Here is a 25258-nt window from a genome sequence, read left to right on the forward strand (position 1 = left end):
CTTTCCTTTATTTTTTATAGATTATGGATTAGTAATTCTTTATTGTAACTGATAAGTGTAAATTGTTTAACTATTATTTGTTGATGTTTAATTTTACTGTTTACTATTAGATTATAATGCATTATTGAATATTGTTTCATCTGATAGAAGTTATTTATTTTAATCTTATTGTTTTGGATTGCTATTATTTCTTTTTTTGTTGTATTTTTATACGTGTACGAAGCCGACCAGAGTGGCTGGGGCAAACTAGCCAGATGGGCAGGGTATAAATATAATAATTAATAATAATATAGTTATTTAGCTTGGTGGGCATCCCTGCCTCCTGCAGGAGGGAGTTCGCATGAAGACGCACTTTCTTTTTTCTGCCCTCCATCTTCCAACATTCCTTATTTATTTACTGCATAGGTCAAGTTGTGTTTCTCGTTTGGGTGGATTTTATGTCTGAATGTTTCTGCCTGGCTGCAACCTCTTCTAACAAAGGAGGCTGATTCCTAAATCTGAAAGGGGGGGTCTGTTAGCAGGCCATTGTTTCCTCGCATCTCTACGAAGAGCACCGTTCCACAGCTCCTGCAATCTCTCCCCTTCCCTGGCTTTGCGGAGAAGGAAGGTGCCGGATCCTCTGACTGGGGGGTCCCCCTCCCCATGCATTATACGCACAGGACCCCCTCGAATGCATCCTCCCCGGCAGTCCTGGGACCCCCTTCTCCCCACTGCACCCAAAGGGGGAAGAGGGAGGAGACTCACCGAGGCAGCCCTTGCGCAGGAGACATGCAAAACATGCAGGAAGTGACGCAGGGGAGGGAGCTTTGCTCTGGAGGATCTGGCCCCACCCCCTCCGAGATCCCCTTCCCCCTCTAGGTTTTTTTTTATGTAAAAAGAGCAGAGGGCGGTGGGGAGGAGTTGCGTGACCGCCCCCTCCCCTCCGGGGGGCGTGGACGTTGACCACGCCTCCTGGGTGGATCCCGGTCACGTCAGAGCATGCCAACCAATCGGGTGGCTGCGGTGGGGGCGTGGCCGGCATGCCCGCCCCGCCCCCCAGTTTTGATCCTGGGTACGCCCATGGAAGGAAAGCGCTTTCTGCAATTATTTTAGTGCTATGGCAGGCTCCAAGGCAGCCACTGGGTGTTATGCCACTCTTCCTCCGTCGTTTTGTAGCTGACACCCCCAACAGCACTCTCCCAAAACTGAAAACATATTTTTGCTTTTTTTCATTTATTTCATAAAACCTATCCCAAAGCTTGATTATAAAAACAAGAAGAACCTCAAAGTGATTTACAGAAAGATTAAACAATAAAATTAAGAAAAAAATCTACAACTGTACTTTAGAACATGCAAAAATCTAATAGTGTGAAAGAGGTAAATTCACACCAACTTTCTAAGCACCTGGAAATGTTTTCACTGGCCCCAAAGGTTGGCAGTGCCTGCGTAAGGATTTCTCATTGTGCAGCAACCGAACGCTCTCCCCCTCTCCTCTCCCTCCCCCCAAATCTGCTCTGGGAGTTCCCCAACCCTTGAGAGCAGATGTGGGGGAGACACCAGGCACAGTGGGAGGAAGGAGAGTGAGGCAGGGACGCCTCCTTGGACTAGTGCAAATCTTTTTGCTGACACACTAATTTAGTCAAATTACCACCCACTAGCTGTATTTGAGAAGTCATGTCTCCATTTCTGCAGATAACTTATTGGTTTTAATGCACAGCAAGAAACACAACAGCCGAGGCCCTCTGGAACGCAGGGAAAGCAGGAAAGCGCCACTATCAGCACAATCCCAGTGAGGGTTGACCCACTGGGCCAGCAAGATGAGGTCAACATTTCCCATCAAAGAAGAGCTGGAAATGCTTTCCCCGTCCTGCCCTCTCTGCCCTCCATCCAAATGCCTCTGGGGTTCATGGCTGGGCGCTCTTCTGTCCTGAAGTGCCCCTGGAGTTTGATCTGCCCCGCGGTCTGCGCAGGACTTGGCTGGGGTGGAAAGAGCTTCCCCTCTCCCTTTCCAGCAAATGACTATTTCTAAACTTCCCACAGTTTCCCCATGAGCATCACAGGAAGTGCCTTCAGCCATCCCAACTGTGTCCAGTTCTGGGCACCACAGTTCAAGAAGGATACTGACAAGCTGGAACGTGTCCAGAAGAGGGCAACCAAAATGGTCAAAGGCCTGGAAACAATGCCTTATGAGGAACGGCTTAGGGAGCTGGGTATGTTTAGCCTAGAGAAGAGAAGGTTAAGGGGTGATATGATAGCCATGTTCAAATATATGAAAGGATGTCATATGGAGGAAGGAGAAGGATTGTTTTCTGCTGCTCCAGAGAAGCGGACACGGAGCAATGGATTCAAACTACAAGAAAGAAGATTCCACCTAAACATTAGGAAGAACTTCCTGACAGTAAGAGCTGTTCGGCAGTGGAATTTGCTACCAAGGAGTGTGGTGGAGTCTCCTTCTTTGGAGGTCTTTAAGCAGAGGCTTGACAGCCATATGCCAAGAATGCTTTGATGGTGTTTCCGGCTTGGCAGGGGGTGGACTGGATGGCCCTTGTGGTCTCTTCCAACTCTATGATTCTATGATCCCCACCAGGGTGGCAGTTTGAACATTTATTTTGCCACCACATTAATTTTTATGTGGTGGACATGGTACTAGAGTGGGTAGGGAATACCATATTAAGAATAGTAAGCTTTACTCATAATTGTTTTCTGCCTATAGCCTTCCTCTTTAGCTATTTCACATGTTAATCGCTTTATACATGTCCCTCTTCTCTTTAATTCTCTCATATCACACAAACATTAATTTTTATGCTCTGCTTTCCCCATTCCCACATGTTTTTTCCCTGAGTTTATAAACTGTCACCATTTGTATAATAATAACTTATAACAATAATTTATTATTTATAGCCCGCCCATCTGGCTGGGTTTCTCCAGCCACTCTGGGCGGCTTCCAACTGAATATTAAATACAGTATGCTGTGATTTCAACACACATCTAAAATCCGCTTTGTTTGTGATCTTGATTCTCCTGCTTATTTCTGGTTCCACACGCCTTGACTTCCAGGATCAAACCCAAAAGCGGATCTTTAAGAATACAAGGATTGGGAACACCCCCTGCCTGAACTGGTGGAGAGACACTGCCAGTTCATATGCAGCGCAAGGGACCAGGGGCCCAACTTGGTCAAAGGCGTGTTTTTACTTGAATCAACCCTTTGTTCAGGACCAGTAGCACAGGAATATTACTTTGTTTTCAACAAAACGTAAAAACATTGGAGCACCCTTCCTTGGGAGGTGGCGGACTCTCCTTCCTTGGAGGTTTTAAGCAGAAGTTGGATGACCATCTGCCACAGATGCTTCAGCTGAGATTCCTGCATTGCAGGGGGTTGGGCTGGATGACCCTTGGGATCCCTTCCTGAGGAGACTGAGTAGATTTCGCAAGCAGAAGTCAGAGGCTCCTCCAAGGAAGGTATTATCAATACTCACAAGGACATGCATAGGAATAGATGGATGCCCTACAGCAGAGCTTTTATTTACAGGTAGGTAGCCATGTAGCTCTGACGCAGTCAAAACAAAATTTAAAAAATCCTTCCAGTAACACCTTAGAGACTAACTAAGTTTGTCATTGGTATGAGCTTTCGTTTGCATGCACACTTCTTCCAATACCTATGACAAACTTCACTTGGTCTCTAAGGTGTTACTGGAAGGATTTTTTTTAATTTTGTTTTGTTTTATTGTTATTCTAAATTGCAGAGAGGATGATCCCCCTCCTCCTAGAACCATAGAGTTGGAAGATACTGTTGTGTATTGAGTCAAAGGGTTTTATATCTGTATTACTATTGTCTGTAATACAGATATAAAACCCTTTGACTCAATACACAACAGTATCTTCCAACTCTATGGTTCTAGGAGGAGGGGGATCATCCTCTCTGCAATTTAGAATAACAATAAAACAAAACAAAATTAAAAAAAAAATCAAATCCCTTATGAATACACAGTGGAAGTGAGGAACAGGTTTAAGGATTTAGATTTGGTGGACAGAGTGCCTGAAGAACTATGGATGGAGGCTCGTAACATTATACAGGAGGCAGCAACGAAAACCATCCCAAGGAAAAGGAAATGCAAGAAGGCAAAATGGCTGTCCAACGAGGCCTTACAAATAGCGGAGGAGAGGAGGCAAGCAAAATGCAAGGGAGATAGGGAAAGATACAGGAAACTGAATGCAGATTTCCAAAAAACAGCAAGGAGAGATAAGAGGGTCTTCTTAAATGAGCAATGCAAAGAAATAGAGGAAAACAATAGAATGGGGAAAACCAGAGATCTGTTCAAGAAAATTGGAGATATGAAAGGAACATTTCGTACAAAGATTACCATAATCAAGGACAAAAGTGGTAAGGACCTAACAGAAGCAGAAGACATCAAGAAGAGGTGGCAAGAATACACAGAGGAATTATACCAGAAAGATATGGAGGTCTCGTACACCCCAGGTAGTGTGGTTGCTGACCTTGAGCCAGACATCTTGGAGAGTGAAGTCAAATGGGCCTTAGAAAGCACTGCTAATAACAAAGCCAGTGGAAGTGATGATATTCCAGCTGAACTATTTAAAATTTTAAAAGATGATGCTGTTAAGGTGCTACACCCAATATGCCAGCAAGTTTGGAAAACTCAGCAATGGCCAGAGGATTGGAGAAGATCAGTCTACATCCCAATTCCAAAGAAGGGCAGTGCCAAAGAATGCTCCAACTACCGCACAATTGCGCTCATTTCACACGCTAGCAAGGTTATGCTTAAAATTCTACAAGGCAGGCTTAGGCAGTATGTGGACCGAGAACTCCCAGAAGTGCAAGCTGGATTTCGAAAGGGCAGAGGAACCAGAGACCAAATAGCAAACATGCGCTGGATTATGGAGAAAGCTAGAGAGTTCCAGAAAAACGTCTACTTCTGCTTCATTGACTATGCAAAAGCCTTTGACTGTGTCGACCACAGCAAACTATGGCAAGTTCTTAAAGAAATGGGAGTGCCTGATCACCTCATCTGTCTCCTGAGAAATCTCTATGTGGGACAAGAAGCTACAGTTAGAACTGGATATGGAACAACTGATTGGTTCAAAATTGGGAAAGGAGTACGACAAGGTTGTATATTGTCTCCCTGCTTATTTAACTTATATGCAGAATTCATCATGCGAAAGGCTGGACTAGATGAATCCCAAGCAGGAATTAAGATTGCCGGAAGAAATATCAACAACCTCAGATATGCAGATGACACAACCTTGATGGCAGAAAGTGAGGAGGAATTAAAGAACCTTTTAATGAGGGTGAAAGAGGAGAGCGCAAAATATGGTCTGAAGCTCAACATCAAAAAAACCAAGATCATGGCCACTGGTCCCATCACCTCCTGGCAAATAGAAGGGGAAGAAATGGAGGCAGTGAGAGATTTTACTTTCTTGGGCTCCTTGATCACTGCAGATGGTGACAGCAGTCACGAAATTAAAAGACGCCTGCTTCTTGGGAGAAAAGCAATGACAAACCTAGACAGCATCTTAAAAAGCAGAGACATCACCTTGCCGACAAAGGTCCGTATAGTTAAAGCTATGGTTTTCCCAGTAGTGATGTATGGAAGTGAGAGCTGGACCATAAAGAAGGCTGATCGCCGAATAATTGATGCTTTTGAATTATGGTGCTGGAGGAGACTCTTGAGAGTCCCATGGACTGCTAGAAGATCAAACCTATCAATTCTTAAGGAAATCAGCCCTGAGTGCTCCCTGGAAGGACAGATCGTGAAGCTGAGGCTCCAATACTTTGGCCACCTCATGAGAAGAGAAGAATCCTTGGAAAAGACTCTGATGTTGGGAAAGATTGAGGGCACTAGGAGAAGGGGACGACAGAGGACGAGATGGTTGGACAGTGTTCTCGAAGCTACGAACATGAGTTTGATCAAACTACGGGAGGCAGTGCAAGACAGGAGTGCCTGGCGTGCTATGGTCCATGGGGTCACGAAGAGTCGGACACGACTAAACGACTAAACAACAACAACATTGTCTGTATTTGCATTAGGATAAAGTAACTGCCTTTTGGTTCCAGAAGGTACAGCTACTATTGATTCATTTAAGCTGCTGTATTTGGATCCTCTGTCTTCTTGGTTTCCTCCAAAAGGCAGCACTGCGATTGCCTGATATTGTTCCCTCCAAAATCTATCCCTTTCTAGCTAGTTCCCTGTCCCTATAAATGTAGCCTTCCTGCCCTCAGAGTCAGTCTTGTTTGCTTTAATAAAGAAGTGTTAGGAGAGAACTTTCTCCAGCGTGTTATGTCAAGAGAGCTGAAATCACAAACCCCACGTCACAACAGATACCACAAGGGCCATCCAGTCCAACCCCCTGCCGAGCAGGAAACACCATCAAAGCATTCTTGACAGATGCCTCCTCCTCCTCTTCGCCCTCTCCCATTCTAGGGTTCTAGCAAGGGGCTTCCTGCTTCTTCTTGCAAAGCCTTTTCCCTGCCTGCTGCTCTTCCTCCTGTTCCTGGCCAAGGGAGGAAGCAGCTCAGAACCCAACCCGTCCAGGAGGGTCCCCCAAAAGAAAGCCTCTCCTCCGGGGGCGCGCAATGCACGGGGCTCCCTCCCTCCCTCCGCCTTGACTCCAGCAATAGAGGCGGAGCGCCTCTTGCACAGGGAGGCTGCCTGGCTTTCGTCTCTCTCTGCAAGTGCTGCCTTGCATGGTGGCGCCTCTCGCCCGGGATCGGGTGAGTCTGCTCTCCCCCCCCCCCGTTTTTGGCTTCAGTGGGGAGAAGGGGGTCAGATCATGCATGGGGGCGGCGACCCCCAAGTCAAGGAGCAGAGCCGGGGAGTTTGCAAGAGGTCTGCAACTCTCTCCTTCCTTTGGATCCAGACGTCGCTTGCCTCTTGGGGGGAGGATGATGTTTCTTTGGGTCAGGAAAAAAGGCGTGCATATAAACGCCATTCACATTTACGCAGAAAAAAGGTCACATTTATGAGCAGCCGGGGTTGTAGCCAGACAAAAACATTTGGACATAAAATATACTTCCAAAATAAAAAGGAAAGCTGGCTTGAGCAAGAAAGAAAGGGAGGAAGAGGGAGGGCAGAGAAAATTAAGTGCGTTTTCACGCGGAGCAGAGTTAAATCTTTGGAACTCCCTCCCTCAGGAGGCAGGGATGTCCACCAAGGGAGATAGTCTGAAAAGAAGGACGAGGGAAATGCTGGGCTGGGAGGGGAGGGGAAAGAGAACAGGAACGTCCATGTCATTCGGGCTGGTAAAACCGTTGAAGCCTAACTGTCAACTTACCTTCAATGTAGCGACCATTTTGTCTGGGTCTCAGAGTCGTTGTTACAGGTAGGTAGATGATCTATACAAGATCTCTACAAGATCTCAAAGTAGCTGTCTTCATAGCTGCCAAGTTTTCCCTTTTCTCGCGAGGAAGCCTATTCAGCATAAGGGAAAATCCCTTTTAAAAAGGGGTAACTTGGCAGCTATGGCTGTCTTGTTACAAAAGAATTTCAGAAATAGACTGGAAAGAGAAGTTGCTGAATTGCAACTCATTACCAAGCTTAAAACCATGGAGAGACCTGGTCTGAATAGAGACATTGGATTCTTATCTCATTATACATGATCAAGCTATTTTTAGCCACCTCACCCCTTGCTTTTTCCTGCAAGACCAAGTGCAGTCATTAACAGTCATACACATATTTACCACACCTGTCAGTCAATCACCCATTCCCACCACCCTTCTGAGTAATACCCCTCCCCACCCTCTCACTATACTTAAGGGTCTGGTGACTTCTGTTTCATACCAAAAGCTCATACCAATGACAAGCTTAGTTGGTGCTACTGGAAGGATTTTTTTAATTTTTTGTTTCTCAGAGCCGTGTTAGTATGGAACAGAGTCTGTACTCAGTGTGTGATCTCTTAAATGTTTTTAGAACTATGTTATGAAGATGTTTATTTTAAACTTAGTAAAGATTTTAATTGCTTCAATGAAGAACTATTTGTCATTAATTAACGCTGCTTGAAACCCCCTGCTGGAAGTTCCTTGCAGACCCTCTTCCACCCCCCCCCCAGCTGAGCAATAATTCCCAGAGTTCCCTGCCTCCTAGCAACTCTCAGCATCATTCACAAGCTACAGTTCCCAGTATTTTTTTGGAGGAAGCCAGGACTCTTTATCCTGCTTTGCAAATACAGCACAGGTGGGGCCTAGGGGTTTGTGTGTGTTTGTGGTCTTTTTCTTCTCTTTCTGGAATGCCTTTTTATTGGGTTGTATAAGAAAGGATAATAGGAATAATAATAATAACTGATGCAAATGATTAGACTGAGTCTTCTGTTGTGATCTGCATGCATCACAATAAGCAGAGTAGTAGAACAAGTGTGCAAGAATAAGTGCCACATGCAGGCGTGTGTGTGTGTGTGGAAATTCCTTTCCTTGTGGAATTTTATAAGCAAGGATAATAGCAGTAAAAGAGCCTTAACAGTATTTTAGCCTATGGATCAGTGTTAGAAACTCAGATATATAGTGAGAGACCAATAAATCTTTAATAAAAATATATATATATTAAAAAATGAAAAAAAGAGACTCCCGGGATTTGGTGAGTCTCCTCTCTCTTCCCGCTTTAGGTTCAATGGGGAGAAGGGGGTCCCAGGACTATAGGGGAGGGTGCATTGGGGAGGCTATTCGGATCATGCATGGGGGGGGCAAATCAATGAGACATACCTTTGTAAACCAAGAAATCTTTAATATATATCAAGATATCTAGTGAGAGGGAGAGCAACTCTTGAGGACTACAGAGTTAGGACCCACAATCTCGCCTAGTGTTCAAATACACTCAGTATGAATTATTCACTTGTCAATAACAGTTCAGATTCAAAATAAAAAATAATAAAATTCCTTCCAGTAGCACCTTAGAGACCAACTAAGTTTGTCATTGGTATGAGCTTTTGTGTGCATGCACACTTCTTCAGATACCAATGGCTCATACCAATGACAAACTTAGTTGGTCTCTAAGGTGCTACTGGAAGAAATTTATTTTTTATTTTGTTTCGCCTATGTCAGACCAACACGGCTACCTACGTGTAACTAGTTCTGATTCATTCATTGACTGAAAATACTGAAAGAAAGGAGCAGCTAGGCAGATTCATCTTCAGCTGGGCAGATTCATCATCCTGCCTGGACATTTTGCATGGTAACTTTACTTTTAGGAGGGCTGGAGGCTTACTTCTCCTTCCTTTTGTTTGTTTGCTCCTTTCTTAAAGAAGGCTCAGAGTCTGGCCTGTGATGAATTCCAGCCCTGGTTCTAAACAAGACTCATCCACGCTTGCTCAGGGAACTTTGTTCTTCTTATGGGCATGTATCTGTTTAATAACAAAACAATGTATTTGCTTTGTAGGATTTGCAGACGCCTCTACTTAGGACAGACGGAACTTGGCAGAAGAACAAGGGATTCCTTCTGATATCTTGGAGGCTTCCTGGGGGCCCAAATGGATGAGCAAGACTCAGCTGGCCCAGAAGTAGGAAGAGGCCATGCCATCAACCCTGGGAGCAGTGGGGGATTCTGGGGAAACTCTGTGCATAAGATCCTGGGTGAGGAGGACACCCTTCGCTCAGATGCACAGAGAAAAGTGTTCAGGCAGTTCTGCTACCAGGAGGCTGAAGGACCCAGAGAGATTTGCAGCCATCTCTACCACCTTTGCCATCAGTGGCTGAAGCCAGAAAGGCATACAAAAGCTCAGATGGTGGACCTGGTGATCTTGGAGCAGTTCCTGGCTGTCCTTCCACCGGAGATGGAGAACTGGGTGAGAGAATGTGGAGCGGAGACCAGTTCCCAGGCGGTGGCCCTGGCCGAAGGATTCCTCCTGAGTCAGGCAGAGGAGAGGAAGGAGGCAGAGCAGCAGGTGAGAGAGACTGTCCTCTGGATATTCCCAAGGGGCTCCAAACAGGAGGGAGAGTATCTCCAAAATTCTCTCCTAATGGTCCATCCTTTGGGGGGGGGGAAGCATCCTAGGAATGATATCAGATACCCCTAAATTTTTTCCTCTGTCATTCCTTTTGTAATCCTGCTCCCCTTGTTGTTGTTGTTGTTTAGTCGTTTAGTCGTGTCCGACTCTTCGTGACCCCATGGACCATAGCACGCCAGGCACTCCTGTCTTGCACTGCCTCCCGCAGTTTGGTCAAACTCATGTTCGTAGCTTCGAGAACACTGTCCAACCATCTTGTCCTCTGACGTCCCCTTCTCCTAGTGCCCTCAATCTTTCCCAACATCAGGGTCTTTTCCAAGGATTCTTCTCTTCTCATGAGGTGGCCAAAGTATTGGAGCCTCAGCTTCACGATCTGTCCTTCCAGGGAGCACTCAGGGCTGATTTCCTTAAGAATGGATAGGTTTGATCTTCTAGCAGTCCATGGGACTCTCAAGAGTCTCCTCCAGCACCATAATTCAAAAGCATCAATTCTTCGACGATCAGCCTTCTTTATGGTCCAGCTCTCACTTCCATACATCACTACTGGGAAAACCATAGCTTTAACTATACGGACCTTTGTCGGCAAAGTGATGTCTCTGCTTTTTAAGATGCTGTCTAGGTTTGTCATTGCTTTTCTCCCAAGAAGCAGGCGTCTTTTAATTTCGTGACTGCTGTCACCATCTGCAGTGATCAAGGAGCCCAAGAAAGTAAAATCTCTCACTGCCTCCATTTCTTCCCCTTCTATTTGCCAGGAGGTGATGGGACCAGTGGCCATGATCTTGGTTTTTTTGATGTTGAGCTTCAGACCATATTTTGCGCTCTCCTCTTTCACCCTCATTAAAAGGTTCTTTAATTCCTCCTCGCTTTCTGCCATCAAGGTTGTGTCATCTGCATATCTGAGGTTGTTGATATTTCTTCCGGCAATCTTAATTCCGGCTTGGGATTCATCTAGTCCAGCCTTTCGCATGATGAATTCTGCATATAAGTTAAATAAGCAGGGAGACAATATACAACCTTGTCGTACTCCTTTCCCAATTTTGAACCAATCAGTTGTTCCATATCCAGTTCTAACTGTAGCTTCTTGTCCCACATAGAGATTTCTCAGGAGACAGATGAGGTGATCAGGCACTCCCATTTCTTTAAGAACTTGCCATAGTTTGCTGTGGTCGACACAGTCGAAGGCTTTTGCATAGTCAATGAAGCAGAAGTAGACGTTTTTCTGGAACTCTCTAGCTTTCTCCATAATCCAGCGCATGTTTGCTATTTGGTCTCTGGTTCCTCTGCCCTTTCGAAATCCAGCTTGCACTTCTGGGAGTTCTCGGTCCACATACTGCCTAAGCCTGCCTTGTAGAATTTTAAGCATAACCTTGCTAGCGTGTGAAATGAGCGCAATTGTGCGGTAGTTGGAGCATTCTTTGGCACTGCCCTTCTTTGGAATTGGGATGTAGACTGATCTTCTCCAATCCTCTGGCCATTGCTGAGTTTTCCAAACTTGCTGGCATATTGGGTGTAGCACCTTAACAGCATCATCTTTTAAAATTTTAAATAGTTCAGCTGGAATATCATCACTTCCACTGGCCTTGTTATTAGCAGTGCTTTCTAAGGCCCATTTGACTTCACTCTCCAAGATGTCTGGCTCAAGGTCAGCAACCACACTACCTGGGGTGTACGAGACCTCCATATCTTTCTGGTATAATTCCTCTGTGTATTCCTGCCACCTCTTCTTGATGTCTTCTGCTTCTGTTAGGTCCTTACCACTTTTGTCCTTGATTATGGTAATCTTTGTACGAAATGTTCCTTTCATATCTCCAATTTTCTTGAACAGATCTCTGGTTTTCCCCATTCTATTGTTTTCCTCTATTTCTTTGCATTGCTCATTTAAGAAGACCCTCTTGTCTCTCCTTGCTGTTTTTTGGAAATCTGCATTCAGTTTCCTGTATCTTTCCCTATCTCCCTTGCATTTTGCTTGCCTCCTCTCCTCCGCTATTTGTAAGGCCTCGTTGGATAGCCATTTTGCTTTCTTGCATTTCCTTTTCCTTGGGATGGTTTTCGTTGCTGCCTCCTGTATAATGTTACGAGCCTCCATCCATAGTTCTTCAGGCACTCTGTCCACCAAATCTAAATCCTTAAACCTGTTCCTCACTTCCACTGTGTATTCATAAGGGATTTGATTCAGATTGTATCTTACTGGCCCAGTGCTTTTTCCTACTTTCTTCAGTTTAAGCTGGAATTTTGCTATAAGAAGCTGATGATCTGAGTTACAGTCAGCTCCAGGTCTTGTTTTTGCTGACTGTATAGAGCTTCTCCATCTTTGGCTGCAGAGAATATAATCAATCTGATTTCGATGCTGCCCCTTACTTTGTTTTAAATCTTTGTTCCATCAGGGAAAGGATCTATTTGCAGAAAGGAGCCTGGATTCCCCTGAGGCAGAGAAGACTCTGTTGGTCACCAGAGAGAGGCCACAGGGTAAGGAGGAAGGAGCTTTTTCTCTGTTTGGTCACATTCTGTGGATTTTGAAAATAATTGGTGGGTTCCTTTCCTTTTTGGGGGGGGGTGAGATTTGGGGCCAAGAGCCCAGAAAAGGGGAGATGTATTTTTACGCAACTAAATCATGAATGGGTACAAACCCCGAAATGCATTTTGCAGGGGAGACTTATCCTGAGGCCCATCTTAAGTGAGAGAGGCCCCCTTTCTCCTCTCAGAGAAGGATGCACTCGTGACTTCCCCCACTTACCTTTGTCTCTCGCAGGTGACACAATGACACCGGCAAGACCTCCTCATGGTGGTGAAGGAGAAGCAGTGGCTGTGGAACCAGACCAGGTAGGAAGAAGGAGCATTGTGGGGAAAGAGGGGAAGCCAGGCTGCCTTTGGCCTGAATAAATGTCTCTTCTCCTCCCTTTGGCTTTCGTCAAAGCTGCTCTCAAGAAGGGATGAAACTGCCATTCGGAGAAGAATGCACAGCAGCCTCACCTAACATCACCTTCTGAAAATTGCTAGCATTATTTATCAATCACTGTATTTGATTCCTGTGTTAATTGTTGAATGCTGAAATGGACTTTGAAGCAGTCAAGAAACCATACAAAACCATTGTCCGGATTCACCCAAGCGGCTCCCTCAGTTGCACAGTGGCTTCCCCGCTTCCCCGCTTCCCTCCCCGTGCCCCCAGGCACCCCTTGAAGTTGGCTTTAGGACATCAGGAAAGTCTCTCCTCCGCCCAGAATAGCACATGGGGAGAGTAGAGGCCAACAGGAATCCTTGTGCAGATAGAATGGTTTGAAGACCACCGTGTAGAGTTCCTTCCACCTATTTACACCTAGATTAAGACCCATCGTTAAAAGACAATGAAGAATTCCATTAAGACCTTAAAAGAAGCATCCATAACTCAACTGTGCAGCAAAACAATCCTATTAAAACAACACAATAATTAATAGGCAGGAAACCACAGAGCAATAGGAATGTAGACTTGGAGAGTTGGAAGGGATCCCAAGGGTCTGCAATGCAATGATTTCAACAAAAGCATCCATGACAGATGGCCATCCAAGCTCTGCTTAACAACCTCCAAGGAAGGACAACCCGTCACCTTCTGAGGGAGTTGGTTCCTCATGTTTAGCATGCAGCTTTTCTCTTGTAACTTGGATCCACTGGTTTGGGTCCAACTGTGCAGAGCAGGAGAAAAGAGGCTTTCTGCATCTTGTTCCCTCTTGTTCCTTGATCCATCTTCCACGTGACAGCCCTTTACTTATTTGAAGATGGCTATCATATCTCTTCTCAGTCTCCACTTTCCCCGGTATTGATGTGAAGTTCACTGGTCAGTAGTTACCTGTGTGGAAGATAATCTTTATTGTGTCTAAAAGAATATACTTTTCTTTTTCTTGTAGGGTTCAGTTTGCTTTGAAGATGTAGCTGTTCGTTTCACAGACAATGAGTGGGTGTTGCTGGATCCTGACCAGAGAGCTCTGCATAAGGAAGTCATGGAGGAGAATCGTGGGATCATGAATTCTCTAAGTAAGGCCTCCTGTTGGAACACAATATCTATTTCGAAATTCTTTACATATGTGTACATGATGAACCTCCAATATTTTCTATAGCATCTAGGATTCTAACACCCCCCCAAACTCAGCTTGAATGGCTTGCTATTTACTGTTTCCTACTTTGAATATTCTTCCTCCATTGATGCTTTTTAAACCATGATCAGGCTGGTGTGAACTGGCCAGGCTTTTTAAAATTTTTGTTTTGAGTTGGAGACTTGGAGTAGCTTCTGTCAGGTTATTTTATTTTGCTTGTGTCCAGTTTTGCTTTACTAAAGAGATGAATGACATTGGAGATGGTGAGGATTCCATGATTGTGCTAAGCAAAATCCATTGAAGAATAGAGCCTGGCTTTTCAAATCTCAGCTTCCCATATTTTGAATTTGCAGTTCTTCCTGAAGCTCTAATCAGTTTCTCTCTTTTTTGCAGGTGGTGATGAATTGGAAAATAAGAATAAAGGAGAGCTTAAAAAAATCCACACAAGAGAGAAGTTATTTAAATATCGGGGACATGTGAATTTCAGCCGGAGCTCCCACTCCACTTCCCATGTAAGAAATCTCTTGGGGAAGAAACTCTATCAGTATTCAGAATGTGGAAAGAACGTCTGTTGGAAATCCAACCTCACTGCTCATCAAATATCTCACAGCAGGGAGAAACCATTTCAGTGCCAAGAATGTAGAAAGAGCTTCAGTCAGAAGAACAATCTCACTGCCCATCAAATAATTCATACCGGGGAGAAACGATATCACTGCTTAGAATGTGGAAAGAGTTTCAACTGGAAGAAAAGACTCACTTCCCATCAAAGAATTCACACAGGGGATAAACCATTCCAGTGTTTGGAATGTGGTAAGAGCTTCAGTCGGAAGGATAGTCTCACTTCCCATCAAATAATTCATACTGGGGAGAAACCATATCAATGCTTGGAATGTGGAAAGAGTTTCCGTAGGAGCTTCCATCTCACTTCCCATCAAAGAATTCATACTGGAGAAAAACCATATCAGTGCTTGGAATGTGGAAAGAGCTTCAATCGGAAAGATAGTCTCAATTCCCACCAAAGAATTCATAGTGGGGAGGGACCTTATCAGTGCTTGGAATGTGGAAAGAGCTTCACACGGAAGGGCAGTCTCACTTCTCATCAAACAATTCATACAGGGGAGAAACCATATCAATGCTTGGAATGTGGGAACACCTTCACCCAGAAGTTTAGTCTCATTTCCCACCATCTAAGTCATACAGGGGAGAGACCATATCAGTGCTTGGAATGTGGAAGAAGTTTCACTAAGAGGGGCAATCTCACAGCCCATCAAAGAATTCATACAGGGGAGAAACCGTATCAGTGCTTGGAATGTGGGAACACCTTCACCCAGAAGTTAAGTCTCATTTCCCACCAAAGAATTCATACAGGAGAGAGACCGTATCAGTGCTTGGAATGCGGAAAGAGTTTCAATAAGAGGGGCAATCTCACAACCCATCAAAGAATTCATACAAGGGGGAAACCATAGTAGTGCTTGGAATAGGGCAAGAGCTTCAGGAAGCACCAATCTCACTGCCCACCCAAGAACTCAGTGCAGAGAAACCCTCTATAAATTGCTGTGTATTAATTTAATTTTTGGAGACTTCAATATGTGGATGAGGATTGCAATGGAGAAGACCCTCAGTGCCCAATATTTCTTCAAGGTGCAAGTCGCTGTACGAGGTGTTGAATACCTTTTCCACGTCACACCTGGGGAGACGGTTAAGAGCGATTTGGCAACCCTGACGAGGTAGCCATCAATGCTGATCTCTTCTCTGAAGACGTTGACAAGTAATTCGTGCTTCAAGAGCCTCCAAGTTGCAAATTTGTGCTGCTGCTGACTGTGACTGCCGTCCTTTGCGTGTCCATGGTGGTGTCATCATGATGCTCTTCCTGGTATCTGCTGAGCACACAAAGAAAATAAGGACACAGTCCAGGAGGAAGAAGCAGAACCACTGCATAACAGTTCCTCCAGCTCCCATCCCTCCTAGACGGTCCAGAATGATGCTGTGGCCAACAGTATCAAAAACCGCTGAGAGATCCAGTAGAACCAGGAAACAGCTTTCCCCTCTGTCCGTAGTCTGCCGGAAATCATCGACCTTCGCGACCATGGCTGTTTCAGTCCCATGATGGGGCCTGAAGCCCAATTGGAAAGGGTTCCAAATGGTTTCTCTCGCACCACATGAAAACCCTCTTGAATGAGGAAGGGATAACACACTTGAGGCATGTTAACCACACCTTGAAGCAAAGCTCAGTCCTTGAGAGAAAGTTTAGATCTCTTCTGGAAATGACTAGGTTCGTGTTGAGTGACTATGGCCTTCCCAAATGCATATGGGGAGAAGGGTGTCTCCAAAACAGACTACCAATCCAGGGAGCTACACATATGGCTTTGGAACTTAGACATGGAAGAGCACCTAACATGTCGCACATTCATGTATTTGGTGGTCTTGCCTATGTCTGTGTACCCAAGGAAAGTAGACAAAAGTTAGATTCCAGGGCAGAAGAGACAATGGCGATTGGCTGTGCTTCAGGGAGCAAAAAACACAGGGAAAGGAAGTCACCACGAGGCATGAGGTTCATTTTGATGAACACAGGAAGACTGACGAGAGGAACTCTGATAGACTTTTATGAGGAGTCGGGGGATTAGGGTTAGAAGGATTAGAGGGTTATGGTTGGAAGAGGGTTGATGGGTAGGGGTTGCAGTTAGTGTTACATTAGGGGTTAAAGATGCCATTAGGGTTTGTGGTTAGGGGTTTTTGTTGGGGTTTCGGTTAGAGGGGTTGTGTTCAGGGGTTAGTGATTAAAGTTCAGGGTAGGGTGTAGGGTTAGAGGGTCGTTAGCTTTAGGGTCAGGGGATGATTGTACAGGGTTCAGGGTCAAGTTTAGAATTAGAGCTTGAGGGTTGGGTTATGGTTAGGGGTTAATGTTCAGGCTCTGGCTTATGGTTAGGGATTTAGGGTTAGGTTTGAGTTAGGTTGTTAGGGTGGGTGGGGTTAGGGGAAGCTGGAAGCAAGGCATCGGGCTGGACAGAGAAATGTTTGATTTGTTTGAATACAAGGTGGCGACTATGGGCCAACGCAAGAACTTATTGGGGTGTTGACGCTGTGATTTCCTCCATCGCAGGGTCAGGTTGTAGATATGTGTAAATAAACCATATATTCTAAAAATACCAGTCTCCGCCGTCCCTCATTCCAAGGAAACAAACCCTGGGTTTGTGAAGTGTGGCATATAAAGCTATGGATTCAACCCACAACATCTCCAGGTAGGGCTGGGAATGTCCCATCTTTGAAACCTTGGAGAACGGCTGCAGTCCGTGGAGACAAATGAGAGCTAGCTGAAGCAAAGGTCTGAGGTGGGATAAAGGAGCCCCCTATGATCCCATGTCCTTGTCATTATGGAAAAACATGGTAGCATCAGTGCAAGAGGATGCTAAACCCAACAAAGGAATCCCCAGCGGACCATAGGACCTTGGTGAGAAATCTATGAGAGAAGCAGGAGTCCCACTTACACATTCCCCCAGAGAGAGAAGGGGCTTGTCTGGTGTGGGTCGCCATGCATAAGAGAGCCACTGTGGTGTAATGTGCAGAGCAGTCTTTCTCCACTTTGGGTCCCCAGATGTTGTTGGACTACAAGTCCCATCATCCCTAAGGTGGTCAAGGATGATGGGAGTGGAGAGTGTTGGATGGACTAGGAGACCAAGGTTCAAATCTCTGTCACTGCCTCTTATCCTTACCTGCTTCCCTGTGTTGCTGGGAGAAGACCATGTATGGCGCCCTGAGCTCCTTGGAAGGTGGGGTGTCAATAGAATTAGCTAATAAATAAAAATAAATAATACACGTACATTAATAGCACGAGAATCAATTATCCCCATTCCAGCCAACGGTGACGGAATTCAGGAGCTGCCGTTTCATGCTGTAATCTCCTTTTGAAATTATTCTCTTGGAGAATGAAAAGTCCTGGGAGAAAAGCTTTTGGGAAAGTGTTACTGGTATGTTCTCCCCCACTTTAATAGGCTTTGGCTTGCAGGTGCCCAAATGATCAGCCTTCCTGCAGCTGCAGGTATTCAGCAAGCATCACAAATGTTCTCAGGCCACCGCCTGTCTCAATGCCTGGGACAAAGCATCAGAGGGAAAACTGAGTTAAGCCGCTCTGTAGCTGCAGGGCTAAGTATCCCCATTTGTTTGCTGCATCCACTGAAATTCTAAGAGGGCATAGTGAAAGCAAGGTGTGTTAGGAGCTAAATGCTGTTGTTGTTTTTAAATTAAGTCTCGGAATTCAATCTTAGGGGCAAAATGCCTTTAGAAACAGTTTTCAGCTCTGCCCCAGCAGGAATATCTTGAGGAGCCACAGTAAAATCTTAGACGAGATCCCAATTTTAGAGAGGTGGGTAAAAAAATAAAGAAATACCCATTGATCTATGGTTTCATGTGGCACACAGCAAGCTAAGCAGGAGAGCCATCTTGGAACCAATAAGGTAGGTGTATCTCAATGCAAGCGTCAGTTTTTTGGCAGGGAAGGAAGATTGGCATATAAACTATGGGTTCAGCTGTAAGTTTAATTCCTCAGTTTAAAATCATTTAGAGTTAATTCAGTTTTTCAAAACCAGACTGTAAGTTAATCACCACTTAAGCAAAACCCACATTCCACTCTGCTGTCTTCTCAAAATGTAGGACTTGGAATGTGCTTTCGTCTCTCTGACCCAAATGCCCAGAGTGATCCTGCGTTGGAGAATGAAATCAAGGAAGCATCCAAAAGAGTGAGGGTGGAAGAAAATTTATTGGAATTTTTCAACATACAATAAAATCAGACTAGTCTACATGTCAGGCGGCAGAGGAAACAACCCCCACAGCAGGTTGCCAGGAACAGACAAGGAAAAGTCCTTACCACCTGCTTTTTATTCAATATTTACAGACAAGAGGCTTAGAACGCAGCCCCTTGGACTAATGGCGATGTCCCGAGTGACTCTCCACCCCCTTTTCCTCCCACTTCCTCATTCGTCACCTTCTCTGCTACAGGGCTCCTGAGCCCTTTGCTCTACTACTTTCAAGGCTTGCCAGGTTCTGGAAGAGGGGGGCATCAAATGCTTTCTAAAGACACTGTGTCTGTCAGCTATTCCTCTCCTGGTGATTCCTCTTCCTCCTCATCTCCCCTTATTTCCCAGCTTTCCCCCTCATCTGCCTCTGAGCTGTGACCTCCCTCAAACCCCTGTTGTAATTCTGAACTGTCTTCTTCTTCTCTGGAAGGGTCAGGCTGGGGAGGCGGTCTCCACCTGTCCCCCTCTGCCCAGTCCCTGACACCATGGAACAGGAACAGAAAACAAGCAAACTGGAATGGGTGCAGAGGAGGGTGACCAAGACGTTCAAGGGTCTGGAAACCAAGCCTTGTGAGGAATGGTCAGCCTGGAAAAGAAGACACTGAGAAGAGATATGATAGCCATCTTCAAATATCTCAAGGGCTGTCTCATGGAAGAGGGGACAAGATGAAGAAAGCCTGTTTTGTGCTGCTCTGGAAGAGCAATGGATGCAAGTTGCAAGAAAAGAGAATCAGACTAAACATCAGGAAGAACCTTCTACAGGTAAGAGCTCTTCAAGGGCGGAACAGGCTGCCTCAGAAGGTGGTGGGTTCTCCTTCCGTGGAGGTTTTTAAGAAGAGGTTGCATGCTCATCTGGCATAGTGGAGATTCCTGCATTCCAGGTGGGTGGACTAGACAACAAACAGAGTCCTCTCAAATGCTAGTAAAGGTAAAGGGGCCCCTGACCATCAGGCCCAGTTGTGTCCGACTCTGGGGTTGCGGCGCTCATCTCGCTCTATACGCCCAGGGAGCCAGCGTGTCTGCAGACAGCTTCCAGGTCACGTGGCCAGCAGGACTAAGTCACTTCTGGCGAACCAGAGCAGCGCATGGAAACGCCGTTTACCTTCCCGCCAGAGCGGTCCCTATTTATCTACTTGCACTTTGGTGTGCTTTCGAACTGCTAGGTGGGCAGGAGCTGGGACCGAGCAACGGGAACTCACCCCGTCATGCCCATTCAAACCGCCGACCTTCTGATCAGCAAGCCCTAGACTCTGTGGTTTAACCCACAGTGCCACCAGGGTCCCACAACACACAGAGTCCTCTCAAATGCTATAACTATAATTCAGACACTCTATGATTCTCCTCATTGTGAGTTTCTTTATGGAACGTGAAATCGGAGCTACGGCTGAAGCTCATTTCACATTACAAGCATTTCTATGGTTTCCAACATATGAATTATTTGATGGTGAGTGGGTAAAAGCTCTTTCTACATTCCAAAACTTACATGGTTTCTCCCCACGGTAAGTTAATTGATGAGAAGTGAGACTGGGCCTCTGGTTGAAGCTCTTCCACATTCCAAGGACCAATATGGTTTCTTCTCTCATGAATTCTTTGATGGTACATAAGACCGGCTCTCTGAGTGAAGCTCTTTCCACATTCCAAGCACTCATATGGTTTCTCCCCTGTATGAATTCTTTGATGGGAAGTCAGACTATCTTTCCGACGGAAGTTCTTTCCACATTCCAAACAAGCATAGGGATTCTCCCCAGTGTGTATTATTTGGTGGGAAGTGAGCATATTCTTCCAACTGAACTTCTTTCCACACTCCAAGCACTCGTATGGTTTCTCTCCTGTATGTATTCTTTCATGGTACATGAGAGCAGCTCTGTGAGTGAAGCTCTTTCCACACTCCAAGCACTGATATGGCTTCTCCCCTGTATGAATTCTCTGATGGTACATGAGACCCGCTCTGTGAGTGAAGCTCTTTCCACACTCCAAGCACTGATATGGCTTCTCCCCTGTATGAATTCTGTGATGAGAAGTGAGCTCGCTCTTCTGACGGAAACTCTTTCCACATTCCAGGCAAAGATAGGGTTTCTCCCCTGTATGAACTTTTTGATGAGAAGTGAGCATATTCTTCCCATAGAACCCTTTCCCACATTCCAAGCACTGATAAGGTTTCTCTCCTGTATGAATCCTTTGATGGGAAGCGAGACTATCCTTCCGACTGAAGCTCTTTCCGCATTCTAAGCATGGATAGGTGTTCTCCCCTGTGTGAATTATCTTGTGGGAAGTGAGCATGTTCTTCCAACTGAACCTCTTTCCACATTCCAAGCACTCATATGGTTTCTCTCCTGTATGAATTCTTTGATGGGACATGAGGCCAGCTTTGTGAGCAAAGTTCTTTCCACATTCCAAGCACTTATATGGTTTCTCTCCTGTATGAATTCTTTTATGGGACATGAGAGCGGCCCTCTGGGTGAAACTTTTCCCACATTCTAAGCAGTGATATGGTTTATCCCCTGTATGAATCCTTTGATGGAGAGTGAGACTATCCTTCCGACTGAAGCTCTTTCCACATTCCAAGCACTGATAAGGATTCTCCCCTGTGTGAATTATTTGGTGGGAAGTGAGCATATTCTTCCAACTGAACTTTTTTCCACACTCAAAGCACTCATATGGTTTCTCCCCTGTATGTAATCTTTGATGGTACACGAGGCCAGCTCTGTGAGTGAAGCTCTTTCCACATTCCATGCACTCATATGGTTTTTCCCCAGTATGAATTCTTTGATGGGAAGTGAGCTCGCTCTTCTGACGGAAAGTCTTTCCACATTCCAAGCACTGATAGGGTTTATCCGCTGTATGAACTTTTCCATGAGAAGTGAGCATATTCTTCCCATAGAACCCCTTCCCACATTCCAAGCACTGATAGGGTTTCTCTCCTGTATGAATTCTTTGATGTGAAGTGAGACTATCCTTCTGACGGAAGCTCTTTCCACATTCCAAACAATGATAGGGTTTTTCCCCTGTATGAATTCTTTGATGGAAAGTTAGACTTTGCTTCCGGCTGAAGCTCTTTCCACATTCCATGCACTGATATGGTTTCTCCCCTGTATGAATTCTTTGATGGAAAGTGAAAGCATCCTTTCGATTGAAGCTCTTTCCACATTCCAAACAATGATAGGGTTTTTCGCCTGTATGAATTTTTTGGTGGGAAGTGAAACTTCTCTTCCAACTGAAACTCTTTCCACATTCTTGGCACTGATATGGTTTCTCCGTGCTGTGAGTTATTTGATGAGAAGTGAGGTTGGATTTCCGACAAAAGTTCTTTCCACATTCCAAACACTGATGTTGTTTCTTCCCCAAAAGATTTATTTGATGGGAAGTGGAGTGGGAGCTTTGACTGAATCTCTTTCCAGACCCTGAATATTTCAACGGCTTCTCCTCTCTGTGGATTCTGTCGGGGTCTCCCGCATTCTTCATTTGCAATTCTTCAGCACCTGCAACCAAGAGAGAAATTTATTAGAGCTTCAGGAACAAATGCAGCTCTTAAATATTGGAACCACAAAGATCAAAAAGCCAGGATCTTTTCTTTTATGTCTTTTGTTAAGCTGAAACATCTCCAATCTCATCTCATTCCTCAAACAAAAATGACACAACAAAAACAAAAAAGCTGACTGAAGTTTCTTCGTTTTCCCAAACAACTTCCCAAACAACTTTAAAGCCTACATTTTAAAAGGCTTGGGCAGTTCAGTCCAGCCTGGTCATGGTTTAAAAAAGCATAACTGAATGAAGAATATTTGCAGACCAAACAGCAGATAGTCCCACATCCAAAGTGAGCTGCGAGAGTCTTAGAATCCCAGATGCTAGACGGAACGCTCTTGAAATACATCAATATGTAGGTTTGTCACACAGAATTTCAAAACAGATATTACAATCCCACAGGGAGCCTTACCAAGCGAGTCCAGGATCCCACGATTCTCCTCCATGACTTCGTTATGCAGAGCTCTCTGGTCAGGATCCAGCAAAGCCCACTCCTCGTCTGCGAAATGAACAGCTATATCTTCAAAGCACACTGGAACCTAAAAGAAAAAGAAAAGTATCTTCCTCTTAGCTTAAAGCTCATCTACTACACAGGTAATGACTGACCAGTGAGAGTGTCATCAATACCAAGAAAGGTCCTAGAACAGAAAATGAAGCAGTCAGTCTGTGAGCACTTAGAAAAGGCAGATTAAAATAAAGAGAAACCCATTAAAAAGAAGAGTCTTTTTAAAGTATCTTCTAAAAAAATTCTTCTAAAAGATTTGTTTTAAATTATTTCAACTACAGCAGACCAACACAGCTCCCTACTTGAACCATTAATCTAGTGCAGTGGTAGTGAACCTTTTAGAGACCGATGCCCAAACTGCAACCCAAAACCCACTTATTTATCGCAAAGTGCCAACACAGCAATTTAACCTGTATATCTCATTTTTTCTGTATTTCACATTTCTTTGACTGCTGTTGTAATAAATAATCCTTCATAAAAGTTATTGCATTACATTCTTCATTAAATTATCTTTCCATCGATACATAATTTTATGGTATAACTCAGTGCTTTTTTTTCTTAAAAAATGTTTAAGGGTACTCTCATTTTGACTCAAGAAATTCACCTCTAGGGAAAAATAAAAACATTTCAAATCTGGAGAAATAAATACAGGGAATTTGTTCTCCCGTTAAATTCACAAAATGTTTAGGGGTATGTGTCCCCCTGCGTCCCCACAGAAAAAAAAGCACTACAGTGGTACCTCGGGTTACATACCTGATTCGTTCCGGGGTGCGGTACATAACCTGAAAAGTACGTAACCCGAAAAGTACGCAACCCAAAGTGTACGTAACCCGAGGTACGACTATAGTGGTGTTATGAGCCATCAAACCTCGGAAATACATTTTTTCCAGTAGGTTCCACAATTTTGGCCACTACTGTACACTGGAGAGCTGTACTAAGAGCCACCCTCTCCCAGTTTTTAATATGCGCACATACAAATAAATATAAAGAGACTCAGCCAGATGGGCGGAGTATAAATAATATATTACTATTTCTCTGTCGACGTCCGCGGGAAACCCTAGTGAACATGTAATCCCAGCAGCCCCTTCTTAGGTTGCCGTATTTATATGCTTACTGACCTGGGAGTTAAGCCCTGCTGAACTCAAGGTGGATTACTCCCGAGTAGGAAAAACAGACTGGCGGATCAAAAGTCAATACCTGCTCAGCCCTTCAATGCTCGCCAGACCCAGGTGCCAGAGGCTTTGGACAGTGCGAGCCCTCCTCTCCTCCACCCCCGGCATGGAAGCTACGGCCCTACTGGGGCTCTGAGTGCCCTCTCTGGCACGCGTGCCATAGGTTCATCACCACTGATCTAGGGTTTCATGCACCACAGACCATCTATGTTCATCATCTTGAAATTCTGCCAGTCAACTGGCTACAAATCCGCCTCATGCAGCCCTACTAACGGAATGAATGAAATGCAATAGGGACAAATGTCAGGTTCTAGTGCAGGGGTGGCCAACTCCCAAGAGGCTGCGATCGCAGAGTTAAAAACGGGCAGTGATCTACGCCCTTTTGGGGGGTTCAGGTCTAAGTTGTTGAGCTTTTTCTTTTGAAAGGAAAGGCCTGTTTTGGGGGGTTCAGGTCCTTTTTTAGGGGAGCAAAACTTGCTGAGCTTCTTTAAGGGGAGCCAGTGATCTACTGGTAGATCACGATCTACCTGTTGGACATGCCTGTTCTAGTGGAATGGTGGTGGACTCTCCTTCCTTGGAGGTTTTCAAGGAGAGGTTGGGTGGTCATCTGTCATGGGTGCTTTAGGTTGAGATTATTTCATTGCAGGGAGATGGACTAGATGAGCCTCGGGGTCCCTTCCAACTCCATGATTCTATGACATGGCTCTGTGGCTTTCTACATGTTAAATGCGTTGTTGTTTTAATGGCATTTTTTTATTGTGTCTTTAAACGATGGGTATTCAACTTTGTATGAATGGGTGGAACTCCACACGGCACGGTGGTCTTCAAATCACTATGTCTGCGAAAGCATTCCTGTTGCCAGACGGAAGGACCCCCTCTTTATAAACTCTCCCTGTGTGCTGTTCTGGGGTGGAACTCTCCTGATGCGCAAAAGCCAAGTTCAAGGGGCGCATGGGGGAATGGAGAGTAGGAGGAAAGGGGGGAGAAGCCCATTGTGCAACTGAGGAGGCTGATTAGGTGAATCCTGGCAACCTTTTTTCCAGGGTTTCTTACCTGCTTCCCAACTTATACTAGCATTCCACTATCAATATAGCAAGAAGACAGAGCAGGAAGAGAGAGATTTCCTCAGCCTCAGAGGAACCCTGACTGCTCCTTTCCCCACAGTGCTCCTTCCTTACCACATCTGGTTCTACAGCCACTGCTTCCTCTCCGCTACCATGAAAAGATGGATGAGGAGGTTTTGCTGGCATCCTTCTGTCATCTGCGAGAAATAAAGGG

General features: G+C 45.0%; 2 protein-coding genes across 12 annotated transcripts in view; one reads left to right on the forward strand and one right to left on the reverse strand.

The window, feature by feature from the left end:
• Positions 1-25258, reverse strand: part of LOC118092276 (uncharacterized) — a 41785-nt gene that overhangs the window by 11199 nt on the left and 5328 nt on the right. For 5 of the 11 annotated variants that reach the window (XM_088654348.1, XM_088654347.1, XM_088654349.1 and 2 more), the window contains one exon: positions 25159-25241. In XM_088654348.1, the coding sequence (XP_088510474.1) occupies positions 25159-25241 (83 nt within the window). Of the gene's footprint in view, positions 1-744; positions 860-18725; positions 22261-22715; positions 22843-25158; positions 25242-25258 lie in introns of those variants that run through there. The other 6 variants (XM_088654354.1, XM_060280484.2, XM_088654351.1 and 3 more) reach the window with 5 other exon arrangements.
• Positions 9360-15722, forward strand: LOC132592880 (uncharacterized). Its single transcript, XM_088654218.1, is given in 6 exon segments — positions 9360-9864; positions 12312-12393; positions 12677-12747; positions 13806-13932; positions 14385-15483; positions 15485-15722. Coding segments are annotated over 6 exon segments (2031 nt in total). The 5' UTR covers positions 9360-9450.

Source organism: Zootoca vivipara, chromosome 11, assembly GCF_965207765.1.
Source record: "Zootoca vivipara chromosome 11, rZooViv2.hap1.1, whole genome shotgun sequence".
NCBI lineage: Eukaryota > Metazoa > Chordata > Lepidosauria > Squamata > Lacertidae > Zootoca > Zootoca vivipara.